The sequence below is a fragment of the Phymastichus coffea genome, unplaced genomic scaffold (assembly GCF_024137745.1).
Source record: "Phymastichus coffea isolate CEN01 unplaced genomic scaffold, Cenicafe_Pcof_1.1 PCOF00011, whole genome shotgun sequence".
In the NCBI taxonomy this organism is placed as follows: domain Eukaryota; kingdom Metazoa; phylum Arthropoda; class Insecta; order Hymenoptera; family Eulophidae; genus Phymastichus; species Phymastichus coffea.
The window spans coordinates 3,650,918-3,669,239 of record NW_026706822.1 but is presented as its reverse complement, the minus strand read 5'-3'; the positions used below and the strand labels follow the sequence as shown (position 1 = coordinate 3,669,239).

Here is an 18,322-nt window from a genome sequence, read left to right as displayed (position 1 = left end):
CTTTATTGTTCCATCCCTCTCTTCTTTTATTTTATTTTCATATCTCATCGCTCTCTCTATTGCTTTTTCTTTTATTTCTTTTCTTCCTGTTTCCCATTTTATCAGATAACTCGGTGTGTTTCTGTCCAAACCCAGTACCCATTTTATATATTTCATTTGTAGTCTTTCTATTTCCTCGTATCTTTTCCATCCCCATATTTCTGCTCCATACATTATCACGCTTTTCATTAACGCATCAAATAACATCATCCTTAGCTTCCAATTTTCTTTAAATAATCTTTCTCCCAACCCCCATACTTTTCCTAGTCCCATATTTATTTTACCTTCTGTTTTCTTTATATGTCTCTTATTCCCATTATTTTTGTTTATTATGTATCCCAGATAGTTATATTCTTTTACCATTTCAATTTTCTTTCCTATCCACTCAAAACTTTCTTCCTTTCCTCTTCCTCCTCCTTTCTTACATTTGATCATTTTTGACTTTTCTACGTTTAATTCCAACCCTCTTTCCTCTAAGAATCTCCTTAGTTTTTTCAGCATCTCTTTCATCCCATTTTCATTATTTGCCATCATTACTATATCATCCGCGTATCCTATCGTCCAAATTTTCTTTCTTCCTATTACCACTCCTCCTTCCTGAATTTTACTCATTTTATCTTCTAACTCCGCAAAGGCAAGATTAAATAGCGTGGTGCTCAGTGGGCACCCTTGCCTTACTCCCTTTTCTGTGTCGAATTCACCTATTATCTCTCCTCTAATTTTTATTCTGCATCCTGTTTCCTTGTATATTTCTTCTATGCTTCTTCTGATTCTTTTATCTATTTCTTTTTCCTTCATTATTTCCCATATCTTCTTTCTTCTTATCTTGTCAAACGCTGCTTTCATGTCAGCGAAGAAGACAAACAATTTCCCACCTTTTTCCCTAATTTCTTTTCCTATTGCCGTTTTTAGCACGTATATTGCGTCTGTTGTTCCTCTTTTTAGTCTGAAACCCATTTGCGTATCGCTTAGTATTCCTTTTTCTTCTATCTCTTGATCTAGTCTTTTCCTTACTATTTCTGCATATATCTTATATCCTGTGTCCATCAGCGTTATACCCCTATAATTGCTTACTTCTTCTTTTTTTCCTTTCTTGTATATTGGTATTATTATTCCCTTTCTCCATTCCTTCGGGTATCCTTCTCCATTCCATACTTTTTTTAGACATTTTGTCAGGTCATTTATTAGGCTTTCAGTCCCAGCTATCCACGCTTCATTTGCAATCCCATCTTCTCCTGTTGCTTTTTTCTTTTTCATTCTCTTTATCACCTCTACTACCTCTTTTACTTCTATTTCCCCTCTTTCTTCTTTTTCCCCCCTTTCCCATTCTTCTCTTTCTTCTTTTTTATTGTCATCCTTTTCTTTTTCTCCCAGCTGCTTCTTGAAGTGTTTTAGCCATTCCTCATTGCTTATTTTTTCATCTATTTTTGCTCTTTTTTTCTTTCCTCCGCTCACTTTTTCCCAACATTTCCTTCTCGTTCTATCTATGCTTATTTCCTCCGCCACTTTCCTTCCTTCCTCTTCTTTTGCCTTTCTTATTTCCTCTCTGTATTCCCTCTTTGCTTCCAGGTAACCGCTTCTATCCCCATTTCCTCTTCTTAGTTCTTTCAGAGCATTCATTACCTTGTCTCTTTTTACCTTACATTCTTCTCTCCACCAGCTTTTTCTTGTTCCTTTTTTACTCCTTATTTTCTTTTTTGTTATAGCGTTCTGCACTCTAATTTTTATCTCTTCCCATTTTTCCGTTCCTTCTACTGCTCCTATCCATCTGTGATACTCTTTTATTCCTTCTTCGCTCCAGTCTTCTCTTAACCTTTCTTCTTCTCTGTTTTCTTCTTCTTCAACCATGTTTTCTAGCTCCACTTCTACTGGTAGGTGATCCGAATTGATTCTCTCTCCCATTTGCATTTTCTTCACTCTCTCTTCCCCTCCTATATTTCCTATTACGTAGTCAATCGTCGACATCCCTCTCGCTCCTATATATGTAATTTCTCCTTCTTCATCTCCCTCTTTTTTTCCATTCATAATCACTACTCCCGTCTCTCCTAGCCATTTAACCATCTCTTCCCCTTCTGCGTTCATCATACCATCCTTTGTTTTTATTTCTTCTGTCTGTCCTTCGCTATCCCATTCTCTTCCTTCGCCTCCTGTTCTAGCGTTAAAATCTCCTCCTATTATTAATATTTTACCTCTATTTTCCTCTATTTCTTCGGTTAGGTACTCATAATTTTCTTTTTTCTTGTGCTGCATGTAGACTAATGCCACCGTGCATTTCTCTCTCTCTATCTCTATTTCCCCTACTATGACTTCTTCTGTCCTTTCTTTCTTCCATTTTACCTTTATTCTCCCTTGTCTTTCTCTTACTGCCATCAGTCCACCCCCTATTTCCCTACCCCTTTTTCCTTCCCTTCTCGAGTCCCTCCATTCAATGATATACCCATTCAGATTTCTTTCTATTCCTATTTCTGCTTCTTCTCTTTTCACCCATGTCTCCGTAAGTCCTACTATATCAAAATTTCTAATATATTTCCAGTCCTCTTCTTCCAAGCTCTTTATTCCCGCCACATTCCAAAATAACATTTTTACTGTTTTCCTTCCCTTCACCTCTTCTCTCCTCTCTCCTCTCCCCCCTTTAATTCCGAAACCCCTCCCTTCCTTTCTTTGTCATTCTCTCCTCTCTCTCGTTCCACCTCCACTCTTCCTCCCCTGCTCTTAGCCCATAGTGCCATATTTTTACTTCCTTACCCTTATTTTTCAATTCCCTTGCTTTTCTTCTTACCTCCTCTCTTATTTTCCTTTGTTTCCACGTCCAGTCGTGATCTATATAAATTTTTTTCTCCCCTAATTTACTTTTTTTCTTCATTATTCCCTCCTTTTGCTCCCATGAGGCACACTTTATTTGCCACATCCTCTTCCTTCTATACTCCATCCCTTCCTGTCTCTGATTTGTTTCTGATCCTCCTATGCTCCTTAGGCTTATTATTTCCCCCTTTATTCCCATTCTGTCCTTTAACCATTCCTCTGCGTCTCCTTTTTTTACCCATTTTAGTTCTCTCTCCAGATCTGTAACAATTATATTATTTACCCTATTTTCTCTATCCATCCTCTCCTTCATGTAATCTATTTCTTCCCTATTATCTACTCCTTTAACTTCTACCCTTGTCTCTCTTCCTTCTATGTATTTTTCCATCTTATTCATCTCTTCTTCCCATCCTTTCATTCTTTCTTCCCACTTCTCTTGTCTTCTATTTTCTTCTCTTTTCTCTTTTTTCCTTTCCTCTCTATCTTTCTCTAATTCTTCTCTAAGTTTTTCCAAACCTCTCTCCCATTTTGCCTCTCTTTTTTTCTCCGCCTCTTCCATTCGTCTCATCATTTCCTCTCTCTCCCTCTTCCCCTCTCTTCTCAACTCTCTCATTTCTGCTAGTACTCTTTCAAATACATTGTCTTCTCCTTTACTCTCCCCCACCCCTATCAATGTTCTGTCCATTTCATTCCCTTCTGTGCACTTTCTTATAAGTTCGATTATATTCTTATCAATTATCACAGAAAATGCCGTCCTAACTTTGCCTTTCATAATATTACGTTTATTGTACCCAGTCGGGCCTGATTTTTTCCTAAAAATATTATGACTAGGTGCTCTTCCAGGATTAGACCCTATTTTTACTTCCTGCCAAACAGTTCCGTCCATCGCAATTTCGCTTACTTCTTCCTCATTCTCACTATCGGAACTAACTAAAAATCTCCTTCTCTTTCTTCGTCGTCTACGTACGTTCGAAATATTCTCTTCGTTCTCATCGGTGTTCGAATCTGTTTCAAGTGGATCATAATTTTCCGTATTGTCATTTTCCATATCCAGAATTTCCTGATCATCTTCAGAACATTCTGCATCGATATCATTTATTCTTTTTAATAATACATTCGCACTCCTCAAACGTCTTGACATTTTAGGGACAAATATTCTACAAAAATAATAACTAAAATATGAAAATGTAAATCAAAATAGATAAAAAAAGAATAAAAGATAAAATGTGAAACTTACTACGACGTATTGTTAGTCTTGTTCACTATTTTGAAAATGGCACTTATAACACGTAATACGATATAAAATATTACAAAATAATAATAAAAGACTGCCAAGTATGCTCTTTGTGACTTTCACGTTTCGATGCACTCCGTTCGTGTCGCAAGACTATACTGATTTGAACTCGTGAGAAGACGTCTATACATTTCCTTCAGTTACAAGTTTATTTATTTTTCGTCATAGTAGATAAGATATCGGATAAAATCGTATCATAACTATATTACCTTTCGATTGTAACGACTTTATAGTTTTGGCATTGAGTCTTAGAGAGAAATTATTATAAAAATGTATAAATCGTACTAACGGTTAAATGACTGGTTGTCGTAGGTAAGATAGACTACAAATTTTTCTCGGAAAATAAACAATAATAAGATAAGTGAATATTGAAAAATATATTATACATATATATGAGGAAAAGTGGTAAAGTTTAAAGGCGATTCACATACGTTGAATGTAGGAAATTCTAATTGAAAATTTAAAAACGGTTATTTGACCGGTCCTGGTAGAAATAGTGTTAAAATTAAGTGAATTTCCAGCTCTCACTATTTCCCTTCTTTCCATTATTACAAATTTTATTATTCTAATTTTTTCTATTTCGAAGTATCCAGCTTCTAGGAATCTTGGAAAGTTATGTTGGTTCCTCCGAGTCTCTTACGGTATTTATCCGAAAAGTCACCAAGTATGTGTAATAACGTTCTGTTAAATTAAAGATTTTGAGCGCCAAGAATTGAAAATTTATGCATAAGTAGAAAAGCAGAGCAATGCGACTTTGCTATTATTTGAGAGCTAGAGACTTAGAAAAAGAATAGATCTCTATTTATATTAAAGAACGGTTAAAGTTGAAGGAGAGAGAAAGTCGATTTAACATGTTGAAATTATCGTTAAAATTAAATTAAATAAAGCTTCTAAGTTCTTTGCTTGTAAATTATGAAATATATCTTCGATTTATCAAAAATAAGCGCAACCTAATAAGTAATAAATGAATTAAACAACGTTGAAAATAAATTAATAAGGCAAAATTCCAAAGTAACATACTCGCGTACCAGTGCACGGAGCGTAAGGTAAGCATGATCGAAAATTATTTGAGACTAACGATGATATCGTAAACTCTGGTCGATACTTAACAATTTGGTGCGCATAACACATAATCGATTTAGTCAAGAGCAGATAGATGAGTTAACAAATGTAGGTATAATTTAAGCAAATTCATAGGCAGCAAATACGCAGTACAATGCGCTTGACTAGACTTTTGATTAAAATAAAGTTAGAGAATTAATGAGTTGTTTAAAACAAAAAGGTGCGAAACACTGGCCATGACAAATCCGTTGTAACGATCCTATCTATGAGCTCTTCTCTTATTTTCACTGGATTACTGCAACCCGCTAAACTTGTGAATCTACTTACATCAATCTAGCATATTAAACGGCACCACCTCATATATTATATGATTGTCTTAGTACCAGAGTCAAATTTCATGACCATATAAAGAGCGTGACGTTACCTACTTGTAAATATAGATATAATTGTTTTTGTTGTTTTATTAAAATATGTTAATTCAGAGTAATTTCGATGAAACATAGCATTTTTTATATAGATTTTAGGGCATAGATTTAGATTATAATAATTTAATATTATAATTTAATATTATATTTAGATTATAATAATCAATAAGTATATTAAACGGCACCATCTCATATAAATTCTTTCCTTTCCTATTGTATTTTACGCTCAACTCATAGAACATTTCGCTCTACGAGAAACTTGGGATGAATTACATCCTTTTTTACAAGAGACTTTAGCTCTGCTTATGGGACACTTCGCACCAAGAAAAAACTAGGGTAAAATCTATCATTACTTAAGCCCAGTTTAAACAATTATATTAAGATATTTGATTTATAATTTTATTTCATACTCAATATTCATAAATATTTTCAAAGTTAAAACGAATTCTTACTCATTAACGCGACAGACCACGAGAGTACGAACAAAATAATGAATAATAGGTGATATTAACACTTCCACAGTTTAGAATTCTCTCTTCGATCTTTCTTTGTCACTTCATGATTTCATGCTACCTCTCCCCCTTTATCCTTTTATCCAGATAGTTAGGAGTAGGCTATAGCAGGTTATCGTGGAGTGACTATTCGTGAATCTGAATTGATGCTCGGGGATAAGTTTTCTGTTTGCTATTGATGAAGTGATTCAAGCTATTATTAGTTTCTCAAAAATTTTTGGTAGTGAAGGTCTATAAGACGCTAACAGTTCTGGTTGTTTTCCAGGTTCAGGTATTGATACAATCTCAGCTACTTTCCACTGGAAAGGAAAATAGCAGAGACGCAAGCATGCATTAAAATCAGTCGTTACGTATCTTATCGCAATTTTGGGTAGCATTTCAATCATTTTTCCCGTAATATTATCAAATTAAGGAGCTTTTCTGTTTTTAATATTATTATTAATGAGTAATACTTCCTTCATTTTTATCGATTTGATCGAAGTGCTATCTTGTGTATCAGATACTTCTAGTAACATTCTTTTTTCCCGTTTAGTAATTATTCTTTGGTGTGGGTGGAATACAGTGCTAAGGTGGTTTGCGAAAGTTTCAACTTTTTCCTCGTCCGATCTCGCCCAGTCGCCATCTGGTTTTCTGATAGGCGGTATATATGTTTTTGGTCTTTTAAGTCGTATTGTGGCTTTCATAGTGAATAGTCTGTTGCTTCTGTTGGACTCAGTGTTCTAAGATAATTTTGTGTTTGGGTATTTTTTTTCTTCTTGTAGCATTTTCTTTAGGACTTTGATTGCTTTGTTGAGTTTTGATTTATCTTGACTTGATCTGGTTATTTGGTATCTTTTTCTTAGTGATCTTTTTTCTTTGATCTTTTTGGCTATTCTAGAGGAGTTGATTTGTTGCGTATTATTTCTAGTAGTTATTGTAGAGCAGTCATTAATGGTGTTAGATAAGAGTACGTTGAGTGAATTTATGCAGCTTTCTATATTGATAGTTGTCTTAAATGGGATATTACACGTAATGCGTTCATCTATGAAAAGAGCATACTTTTTCCAGTCCACTTTTGTGTGTTTGTTTACATTGTTGTGTACTTGACGGTGAAGAGTAATTATTACCGGCGAATAGTCCGATGTAATATCTAGGCATGATGCCGCTTCGAAATAATTTTTGCTTATCCCTTTTATTATTGCAAAGTCAATCAAGTCCGAGAGCTTTGTTAAGTCTGTAGGCCAGTATGTTGGTTCTCCGGTAGATATCGGGGTGAATTTTTTTTTGTAGTATTTCATAGAGTACTCTGCCTCTGGGTGTTGGAGTTTCTGATCTAGATCCTCACCATGGGTGCTTCGCATTATAATCTCCTCCTGCTATAAAACGGTTTCCTAGTGTTTTGAAGAATTCTATTCATTTTTCCTTTGCGATTGTTTTGTTTGGAGGACAGTAAACAGCTGATATTGTAATCAGTCCCTCTTTATCTTTGATGATTATACTAGTTGCTTGAAGGAAGATTTCACTAGTATATTTGTGTACGTGATGATTTATATTTGTTTTGATTAGAATCGCAGTACCTCCGTGTGCTTTTTCGAGTGGATGATTTGTTTTGTGTACTGAGTAGTTTGGTATGTGGAGAAGATTTTTGCTAGTAAAGTGTGTTTCTGAAACTAATATAGTATTAATATTTTCGTGAATTAAAAATGCTCTTAATTCGAGGTGTCTTCTCGTAAGGCCATTTGCATTCCAGATAGCAATTTTTAGATTTGACATGGTAATACTAATTTATCAATAAGTGTGATTACTAATTTTAACAATATGTCCATTGTTTGCGTCATTTTTTCCATCAATTGTTCAAGTTTGTTAATTGACTTTTCATCGTTACTGCAATTGTTTTGTTCTGTATGCACTGCTGTTTGTTTTGGGGTTTCTGTTTCATTCTGGCCGTTATGTTTAGCTATTACCTGTGCGTATGTTGTGTTCGGTCTAACTTTATTGTCGTTTGGATTTGAATTTGCATTTGTGATTATATGTGTTTGTATGTTATTTTGAAATGTTCTTTCACGCAACTTAGGAAATAATTTTTGCTGTAATTGATTATGAACCGGGTCACCTTTATAATTTGCTGTATGATTTCCTTTGCAGTTTGCACATATTACATCTTTAATTTTTTGTTTGATTGGACACTACTTGGTTTGATGATATTCAGCACATTTAACACACACTGCACTTTTGAAAGAGTAATTTTTCGTGTGTCCGTACTCTTGGCAGTTTTTACACTGAGGAATTTCTCTTTTTATGTTTGGTGGTTTGAATTTGATTACTGTATGAAGAACTTTGGTTACTTTGTAAATGTCCTGACTTTTATAATCATGTTCAATTTCAACTGTGAAAATCGGTAGTGATGCTTTTGTGATGCAATGCCTTATGTTATGAATACTTAGTACTTTGTGTCCGTGATTTTCTATGGCAGGTTTTAATTCTTCACTATCAACTGACGGATGCATGCTTCTTAGAATTACTTTGAAACCTTTTTCTTCTTTACGCCAGTAGGTGTAGAATTGTGTCTTTTTCTCTTTCAGCGCATTTATTATCGGGAGATACCTTTCCGATGTTGTTGGTTGAATTTTAATTTTATCTTGCCCTATTACTTTTAGTGTAAAATTATTTTTGACTATTGTGTTTAATAATTTTTCTAACGGTTGGATATCTTATACGTTGTAAACAAAGATCGGGGGGGATTTGTTTATCGTTTTGTTTGCTTCGTTACTTCCTGATTTTTCATCTTCACTATGATTATTTTCTTTATCATCTTGTAGTATTTCGAATCTATTTCATGTATTACTTAGCAAGTAGTCTAATTTTGCTTGTTTGATAGTTTGAATAATTTGTGTTTCATTGCTTGGACTGCTTCGACTGCTTGGACTTCTTTTATTAGAAGCGATTTTCCATTCTCCAGGTTTATCTTTATTGTTGGATGACGAATCATCACTTACTTTTGTGGCCATTTCGGCCGTCTTGTTTTGTAGTTCTGTTTAAACGTGTTTCACCTTTAACTATCACTTCACTTGATATGCTATTGCTATAACTATGACTTTTCCGGTAGAGCGCAGTTTTAGCACGTCTACTCACCTCAAGGTTCAAACGCTAACTCACTTACAAGATTAACGAGAAAATAAACAAAATTTACATAATTCATCATCCTATTACGTAAACGTTGAACTCGATCATGACTAGCATCGATGCCCTTGAAAAAGTAGCGGTGATAAGTGGTCAATTTTTGAGTGGCCGAACCACCCATTACAAAATAGACGAACTACCTTCAGATAGCGTTTGAGTAAGTCAATATACTTCTAGTCACTCCTGTTCTAGCCTAACTAAGTCCGGTCTAACTTTATTACTGAATGTGATGTCAAAAATACTGGCCTCGGTAACTTCCTGGTGCAGAATGTAGTCAGTGAGGATCATGTACTTCGCTACGCTAATCGTATTTTAATGATCGAATTATTACTTAATGAAAGCTATTAGTTATTGAGCGCGAATGCTTGAGTGTGATACGATGGATCGAAATATTTCGGTCATACGTCAAAGGTTATCACTTCATCGTAGCGATATATCACAACAGTCTAGTGTCTTCGAAACATGCAAAATCGTAATAACAAGCTAGGATGATGGTCCTTACGATTACAGTCGTACGACTTTGACATTATTCGTAAACACAATATTAAGCTACATGTGTATATATATATATATGAGACCGAGTATGATGAGAATACTTCTTTAACCTTACTTAACATAATCAAGAGTCTAAGCGATCCTTGGTATTTAAAGAAAGTGTCAAGTTACCGAGAACCTTAGAGTATACACTGAAATCGTCAGTGGTCGCCTATATATTTACCTGCCAGACCCTACCATGGATGACCTAATGAACCAAGATAACGACACTAGGAAGCTCGTGGTACCTAGAAATCAGAGCGAGGAGGTTTTCGCACAATGATATAAGGGGTTCACGGTAGGCTACTAGGGTAGGTACAATACCTACCAAAAAACAATCCTATGATATTATTGGCCTAATACTTATAAAGATGTCGCGCACTTTGTACTCATATGTCAAATTTACCAACAAATTCAACTTGAGTAGTTGTTTCTAGTGAGACTTGAGTAGACATATAGGTATCTGTGTATGGGAGATGGTTTGTGGCAATACTATGGGTCTCTTTTCCTAAGTTGTTATGAGATTATGAGTATCTGTTGATTTTTATCAATGGTTTTATGAGATGAATTGAGTATTTTCTCACTCGAAAAATCAATGTTCAAACAATCCAGCGAGAATTCAACAAACGGACTTTCTTAAGATCTGGAAGATCTGACAGATAATTTCACGCCTTTCAAAGACAAGATGTTGGACAATTTCCGTGAGACTCACGAAGTTTATCAAGAAACTTGTGCTCCATATTTCTTCAAGTCTACTCCCACCGAGAAAGCCAATTGCACAATCAAGATTATGATCATAGCGTTCATAGAATCAAAGCACACTTTTTAGAATGAGTACATCAGTGAGTGCATGTTCGCCTAAAATACCGTTATCCATGATGCCACCTGTTCCAGTTTGACTTACTTTAATTACGAACAGAATTCTGAATCGCCGTGTTTAGCTCGAAAAGAAAAAGAACAAGCAGAGGTGAATTAATGCGGAAGAGCTGTCTGCAACAATTGATCATTTTCATATCATTTTTTACGATTTTTACTTTTTTTTAATGAAACTGCATTCAAGAGTGATGAGAACTTGAATAGGCATAACAGGCAAAATGTTCAGAAGAAATCCATATTGGTAACGTCTAATTGATCAACATCGTTGAAATCTTAATGTATGGTATGCAATTGTGATTGGCTACTTAGTTGGGTGATACTTATTTGTGCAGAACGTCACTGCTCAATATTTTTAGAATTTCATCGCGATGATTTGTCTGTGCTATTAGAAGATATTGATCTAGAAACAAGGCAAAGATTACGAATATAACTGGATGGAGTGTTTTCACATTTTGGACCTATAGTATGAAATTTTTTTAATGAAGAATATCTTTAGAGATGAAATGATCGTGGACGATCAATCACCCGATCATCCCTCTCACCTGATATAATGTCTTTTAATTTTTATTTGTGAAGATATATGGGAAGTTCTTTATCAAACGAAACTAAGCTCTGTTCAAAATTCACATGGATGAATTTGGGCCATCAACGGCTTAAATTGTTCCTTATCAATCCTTCTTCATGAACCCACATAGTCTTTTCGAAAATGTTAATATGATGGCTCGATATGGTAGTCACAAAACAACGCAAAATGAAAATTCCAGTTATGAAAGCTCGCAAAAAAATTTTTTTAACGTTCTACTTAATTTATTAAGGCTTTAAATTGTTGGTAGTTGGCGTCTTTATATTCTGAGGTTTAGTTTGAAAAATGAAAAATAGCGGATTCAATATACCTGTGACATACCTTAAAGATTAAAGTTAACCGAATAATAATGATCAAAATTGTCTTGGTATATATCTATAATAGTTTTTGAGATAGCTTAATAAGAATTACATGTCCAATTTTCAAAATTAAGCAAGGCGTTCTTCGCGGTCATAAAAATACAAGTAATATAAAACTCTAGGATTTTTTTATATTCTTGAACTAAACATCTAAACAACTAAAGTCCAACTTTTGAAATGCTTATTTTATAAAATCATCTTTTTTCAAAAATAAAATGAATCAGATCTTTATATTGAAAAATTCATTGTTTTCTATTACTTAAATTATATTATTGATGTATTTGTTCAACTTTTAATTGTTTTAACACCAAGGATAAAAATGGATTCAGTTATTTTAGGTATACGACATTTTTCAATTGATTAATTCCGCAAAATTGCCGAAATGAATAGAATAGTAAAGTTTCTTGATTATAATCAAAAGTATTCGTATTTGCTTTTTTAAAAATATTCCATACCCTATTTCAACTCTAATAAATATAAAAATAATTAATAAATCATTCACTTTAGAATTGAAAAAATTCATACCGTAATTTTGAAACAAATGTTGATAAAATTTATATTTTATTAATTTAATCAAGTTTGGTTTAAAGAATCTTATTGCCCTATCTCATATATAATCGCATACATATAAATCAATTTCGCTTTAATTAAATAATTTAATTCGCTTCTACATTCTACTTTCTATACATAGATAACTTGGAGATGTCAGTTTTGTTTCATTACATATGATGTAGTCAAATTATTTTCTGCATATTTGGATATAAAATTTTGATAATTCACCTTCAGATTTGTAATCAACGTTTCTAACAATCTCTAAGCCTAAATTTTCAAGGCCATGGACATTTTTTATGCAAATTCGAATACACCATTTTGGGTCTATTACCACTTTGAATCTATCTTGAATTCTAAAATTTCGAAATTCCAACTTAAGATACGTAATTAATGAACCCAAAAACCTCCAAGTGCAAATTTTTAGGTAATTCATCAAACTAAAAATTGTATATATTGTAACGGAGAATATGCGACCGTTCCCGTCTGAGTAGCTCGCATCCATCCGTATAAATTATTTATTTAAGGATTTGGGAAGCAAAAGACGTTCCCACGACTGAATAACGCGTCGATCAAAACCACGTTAAATGCACAGATTCGAAGTCGGGATGAGGAGTGATACAGCGGCGAATAAACACAACAGCGGATTAACACATTAATCCTTTAATCGTCAATAATCGACTACAAGACGGCGATCTCACGCCTATATACTACGAACAGCACAATAATAAACGCGAACGCGAAGGTGAATCGGTGGTTGATAAGCCTGTCGATTCCCTGTTTAAAACTAGTTATTACAACAAATACCCGACAAACACTTTCCGCCGTTATTTCATCAACGGAGTAGCCAGAAGATCTGCCGCGCTACCACCTATCAGCTGGCGCTTAAATATGGAAGAGAGAGAAACAAGAGAAAACACGGCACCGACCTCGATCTTCAGCCCCTCTGACGGCTAGAACGCTTTGCAGTGTGACATCATTGGTGCGCTCCTTCTCGCTGACCGCCTCGCTGGTGTTTATTGTCCTCTAGCTCGTCTTCTCCTTCGCTCTACCAATATTGCTGCCTCAATCCGTTGTTCGCTCGTTGATTGCTGTTGTTGCTTCCGCTGTCCTTCGGTTGCTTGGCACTGCAGCAGCGGTAAAGTTCGCTCACGCGCGCACCCGCGCACTTCGCCGGTTACCCACACGCACCGGTACCAAGTATCCTTTGGGACACGGCGACCCAGCCACACACTCTAATTCTCGTCCGCGCACCGGGCGTGTCTCCGGAAAACGAAAACGTTGACGAGGTAACGGGGCCAACTCCGAAAAACCGTTAGCTTCGGTTTCATCTGCGCGCGCGACTTTCTCTGCCCAAAGCCTAGCAGATACTCTCTCTTTAAATTTTCCGCGATGATCCGCAACTAGAGCGCTCTCTCTCGCTCTCTCTCTCTCTCTCTTCTTCTTCCGCGCCATCTCGATAGCTCCAGCCGTCAGCTCAGCTCGTATATAGCACCCCAAAAACAAAAATCCAAGCATGCGTGTGCGTGCCACACGCACACACTCTCAGCTCGGCGCGGCGCGCGGACATCTGCAAGAGCTAAACGGACGCAATCGGCCTAGCCGAGATTCTCCGTTACAATATTTAAAAGGTAGTAAAATACACAATAGGGGTAGTTTTAATTCCTAAATATGTAACTCTGTCGAAATAAAAAGATACGCGTCAAATATTTTTTGATGTTTTATTATTCTACAAAGTTTGGTACGCTTTGATGAATGACACCTAAGAAGGTTTCCTAGTTAGCAAGCATTTATCGGTCAATATATACAATACGGTCAATACTATCAATTAACGATTGATTTGTGATTTCATTTTATTTTGGTACTCATCATCTTATACATGCTCATTTGCATCGATACAATATATAAGTCATGTACGCCTTACCGACATATGCACCATTACATAGTGTAACGATCACCAACTCCCGTATAAGAAATAACACGAAATAATTATAAAAAAAGGATGTAACTTTATTTACTACATAACCCTAGCGACACGATTTAAGGCTACCCGACAACTAACTAACTTTACGACAACAACAACTGCTTGGCAACCTTCTGATCTTCTTTTCTTGACGTTCGACGGTCCGACATATAACAATAGGATGAATTTGTAGCGCCAATTTTAATTTTTATTTGATTTCCAACATTTTTTATATTTCGATCATTTAATTAATAATAATTTAAAGTATGCCTATTGCCTAAAATTTTGAAAAAATGTCATATCAATTAGAAAATTTTTTCTGACGATCAATACTATAAAAGAACTTTTTCCCGGTCTAATTAAGTGCTTTGAAAATGATTATATATAGATTGATTGAATAATACGTACCTATAATTTTGGTTCGACGGTATAAATTCTTCTGTATTTAGCTTTTGACTAGCAAAATTTATCAACCGCATAGCTTCATCAATATCTGTTTGACAAGGTAAACAAGAAACACAATCACTTAAAGAATAAGAGATATTTTTGGCGATAGTCATTAAATCTTCATTGTCGTTATTATCATTTGAATTTTTCAAAACTCGCCGTACTTCTTGAAGTAAGCATATGCATTTTTCTACGACATCTTTAGTTGATTTAAATATGTTATTCTGTAAATTTTCTTTCTCGATTGTAGCTGCAACTCCTCTAACTGCTTCCATTAAGTCTTTCACAGAATTAGCTACTTCTCTTGCAGCACTACCGCTATATGTTTCATTACCTTGTTTAGCAGCTGACGCTAATTGCATAACCGTAAATTCAACTACTTTAATTATAGAACCAAGCCTTGAAACCGTTAAATCTGTAGTTTCTCCTGGCAATGGTTTTAGATTTGATTGATTCAGTGACTCTATTAAATCAGCAAGGTCACCTTTAAAAGATGTTATTCTTTCTTCAGCCACATCTAGTTCTAATCCGTTACAAGCTTCTTTTGCCCGATTCACCGAAGATCTTAAATCTGTTAAAGCGATGCCAAGTTGTTGTGAGCAACTATTTAACTGTATTGATATTGCTTGATCAGTAATAGTAGGTAATACGGATTTGGCTGCCTTTACGACAGCAGTACCAGGTTGTAAGAACTGTTCAGCAGCATTTATAAGATTGAGTTGCATTATAGGATTGTCGGGATGAGATACAGTTCCCTTTATCCCCGATACCAAATTCGGGATACATTTTACTATTGACCGACATTCTGCATTCAGTTCTGCTAGGCTGACGTTATTTTCACCCAAGTTATTCACTCCAGATGCTGCTGCAATACATTCAGTTGCTGAAGCAGCTGCATATTTAGAACATTTTTCTAATTTAAAAATTAGGGAACGCCGAATAGCTGGAGAAGCAGCAGCTGTAGTTATTTCACGCAATTCTTCAACAGCTTGTCGAAGATTATTTTGCATTTTAATATCATGAGGACTGTTTGCACATTGTCTGGCAGCTTCCACCTATAGAAATTATGATTCTTTAATAAATGATTAAGTAACATGAAATTGTTTGTGTAACCTACTAAACAGTTAGATTATATTTATATGTCGATAAATTATATATTTATAATATTAAATTTTATCGAAACAGTTTAAAATATCTTATATGATAATTCAGGTAATAATTAAAGTTTTAATAGAATATTACTTTCAATTTGTTTGATTATTCATAAAAAAAATATACATAGGCAAAAAAATGCATTATCCATACTTTATTTTTTATTTCATTTTTTTTACAATATTCATATGATTAATTGATACTAATTACAAGCGTATAAAGAAGGAACTCATTCTTATTTGTAAGAATTATACATAAGTATTTATTTAAAAGCTAAAATATTATAAACCTAATTTAAAAAAAGATAAAAGAAATTTCATGCTAGTAACATAAATACAATATTCAAAATCATATTGAAATTTATAAAAGTTGTTTTATATACTTTTTACCTATTATCCATTTCTTCAATTTTTCTTTTAGAATTTGTTTAGTACGACATAAAATATTTTTGGGAAATCTACTAACTCGATTCGCCCGAAAACGTCACTTATGATACATTTGTCTTTGAGCGCTCATAACTAATGTTTCAGGCATCAAAAAAATTGTCAGGGAGACATTCTAAAAGTTTATGAGATGTTCCTTCTGATGGTGCTCACAAAATTTTTGCTTATCGGGTATTGTTTATCGGGTAAAATGGAGTTTAAAAAAAATATGAATTTTTCACACATTTTTTTTAAATAGAACTCGCGTCCTATGGATCGACAGACCATAGCTTTACCAACTGAGTCATGACTTCTTTTAGTTCTTGATAGTTCTTACTGTCTATATTAGCTACACAGTCAAAGCGTCTAGAACGGCGTCTTCGCGTCTTGCGCTCCGTTAATGCAAAGTGCGTTTTAAGATCACACGTTATCATTTACATATGCTTAATACAATTAATCACAATGTATACATCTATGTATATTGTAGTATATTCGATACGTTCCAATTTGTTGGTTACTAAGTGATTGTTTGGTTGCTAAGTAATCTGTATTATTATTAGTTAGTTAGTGTGTTCATGAGCTGATATTATATACACACGCTATTTTCAACGATTCTAATACAAGTTTTAGTTTCTTTTACATATCGTTGTATCTTATTTCATTAATTAGTAGTGGTTATAACATTTTGGGGGTTCAGCCGGGATCCGACATTTGTTTCTTCTATTAAGTTTGAATCTCAACTATGTCTACACACCGGACACCACCGAGGACAAGAGCGCAGGCAGCGGCAAGCGCTAATACAATTACGACGAATATTGCTGATGCCGCTTCGGTTGCTGCTGCAATAGCTGCTGCCTCTGATATCGCCACTAATACACAAGGACATTTCGAACAACAATCGGATGTCACAGACATAACCCAACATACAAGTACTAATTTATTTTTTCCGAATTTAAGTGGCCCTTCAGATACTCCTGCACTGCACCCTGTACTTCCTGCTGTTGCATCGACCGCTAATTCGGCTCTGCAAGAGGCATTGCTGTCGTTGAGCGAGTCGCGAGCACCTATCTTAGCTTTTCCTCGGTTAAATTCACCTTTTCTGTTGGATACTGATGCTTCTAATCATGGTTTAGGTTCTGTCCTTTCTCAAAATCAGGATAATAGAGAAGTCGTTATAGGTTATTATAGTCGCGTCTTGTCTAAGGCAGAAAGAAATTATTGTGTAACTCGTCGCGAATTACTAGCAGTTATAGATTCTGTAAAAAACTTTCATCATTATTTATGCGGTCGACCTTTCTTCATCAGAACTGATCATTCTGCTTTAACATGGCTACTTTCGTTTAAGGACTTAGATGGTCAATTAGCAAGATGGATAGGAAAACTTGATCAATATGACTTTCAAGTTTTACATCGTAAAGGTATTTCGCATGGTAATGCAGATGGACTCTCGAGAAGACCCTGTAACAGTTCATCTTGTACTTATTGTTCGAAATTAGAATTTAAATTCTTAAATAACAGTTGTACTGTAGGTCGTATTTGTTTTGAAGAGTCTTCATTAACTGATTGGCGAAAACGTCAACATCAGGACAATGTCATTAAGACCATTTTAAATTTTAAAAAGAATAACATCAAACTTTTATGGCAAGATGTTTCTTCGGAGGATGAATCTATAAAATTATACTTGTCTCAATGGGATTCGTTGTTAGTTGTAGATGATATCTTATATAAAGAATGGATTAGCCCAAATTTGAAGTTCAAAATTCTTCAATTGATTGTACCGAAAGACTTTACCAATATCGTTTTGAAAGAAGCTCACGATTCTCCGTCAGGAAGTCATTTTGGTGTAAATAAAACCTTAGATAAGATTCGTAAAAGATTTTATTGGGTTTCTTATAAAAGAGATGTTGAAAATTGGTGTAAGTCTTGTTCCACTTGTGTTGCTAGAAAAGGTCCATCTGATAAAGGTCATAATCAGATGAAGATTTATAATGTAGGATTACCATTTGAAAGACTTTAAATGGATATTTTAGGCCGTTTTCCAATTTCTTCTTTAGGAAATAAATATCTGTTAGTTATAACTGATTGTTTTACGAAATGGGTAGAAGCTTTTCCTCTTCCTAATATGCGAACAAAAACTATTGCTG

The 18,322-nt window shown here is 34.7% G+C and overlaps 1 protein-coding gene across 3 annotated transcripts in view; it reads right to left on the bottom strand.

Annotated features, from left to right (window-relative positions):
* LOC131672448 (talin-2) overlaps positions 1 to 18,322 on the bottom strand; it is an 870,100-nt gene that overhangs the window by 308,328 nt on the left and 543,450 nt on the right. For all 3 annotated transcript variants that reach the window (XM_058949681.1, XM_058949672.1, XM_058949665.1), the window contains exon 11: positions 14,566 to 15,659. In XM_058949681.1, the coding sequence (XP_058805664.1) occupies positions 14,566 to 15,659 (1,094 nt within the window). The remainder of the gene's footprint in view (positions 1 to 14,565; positions 15,660 to 18,322) is intronic.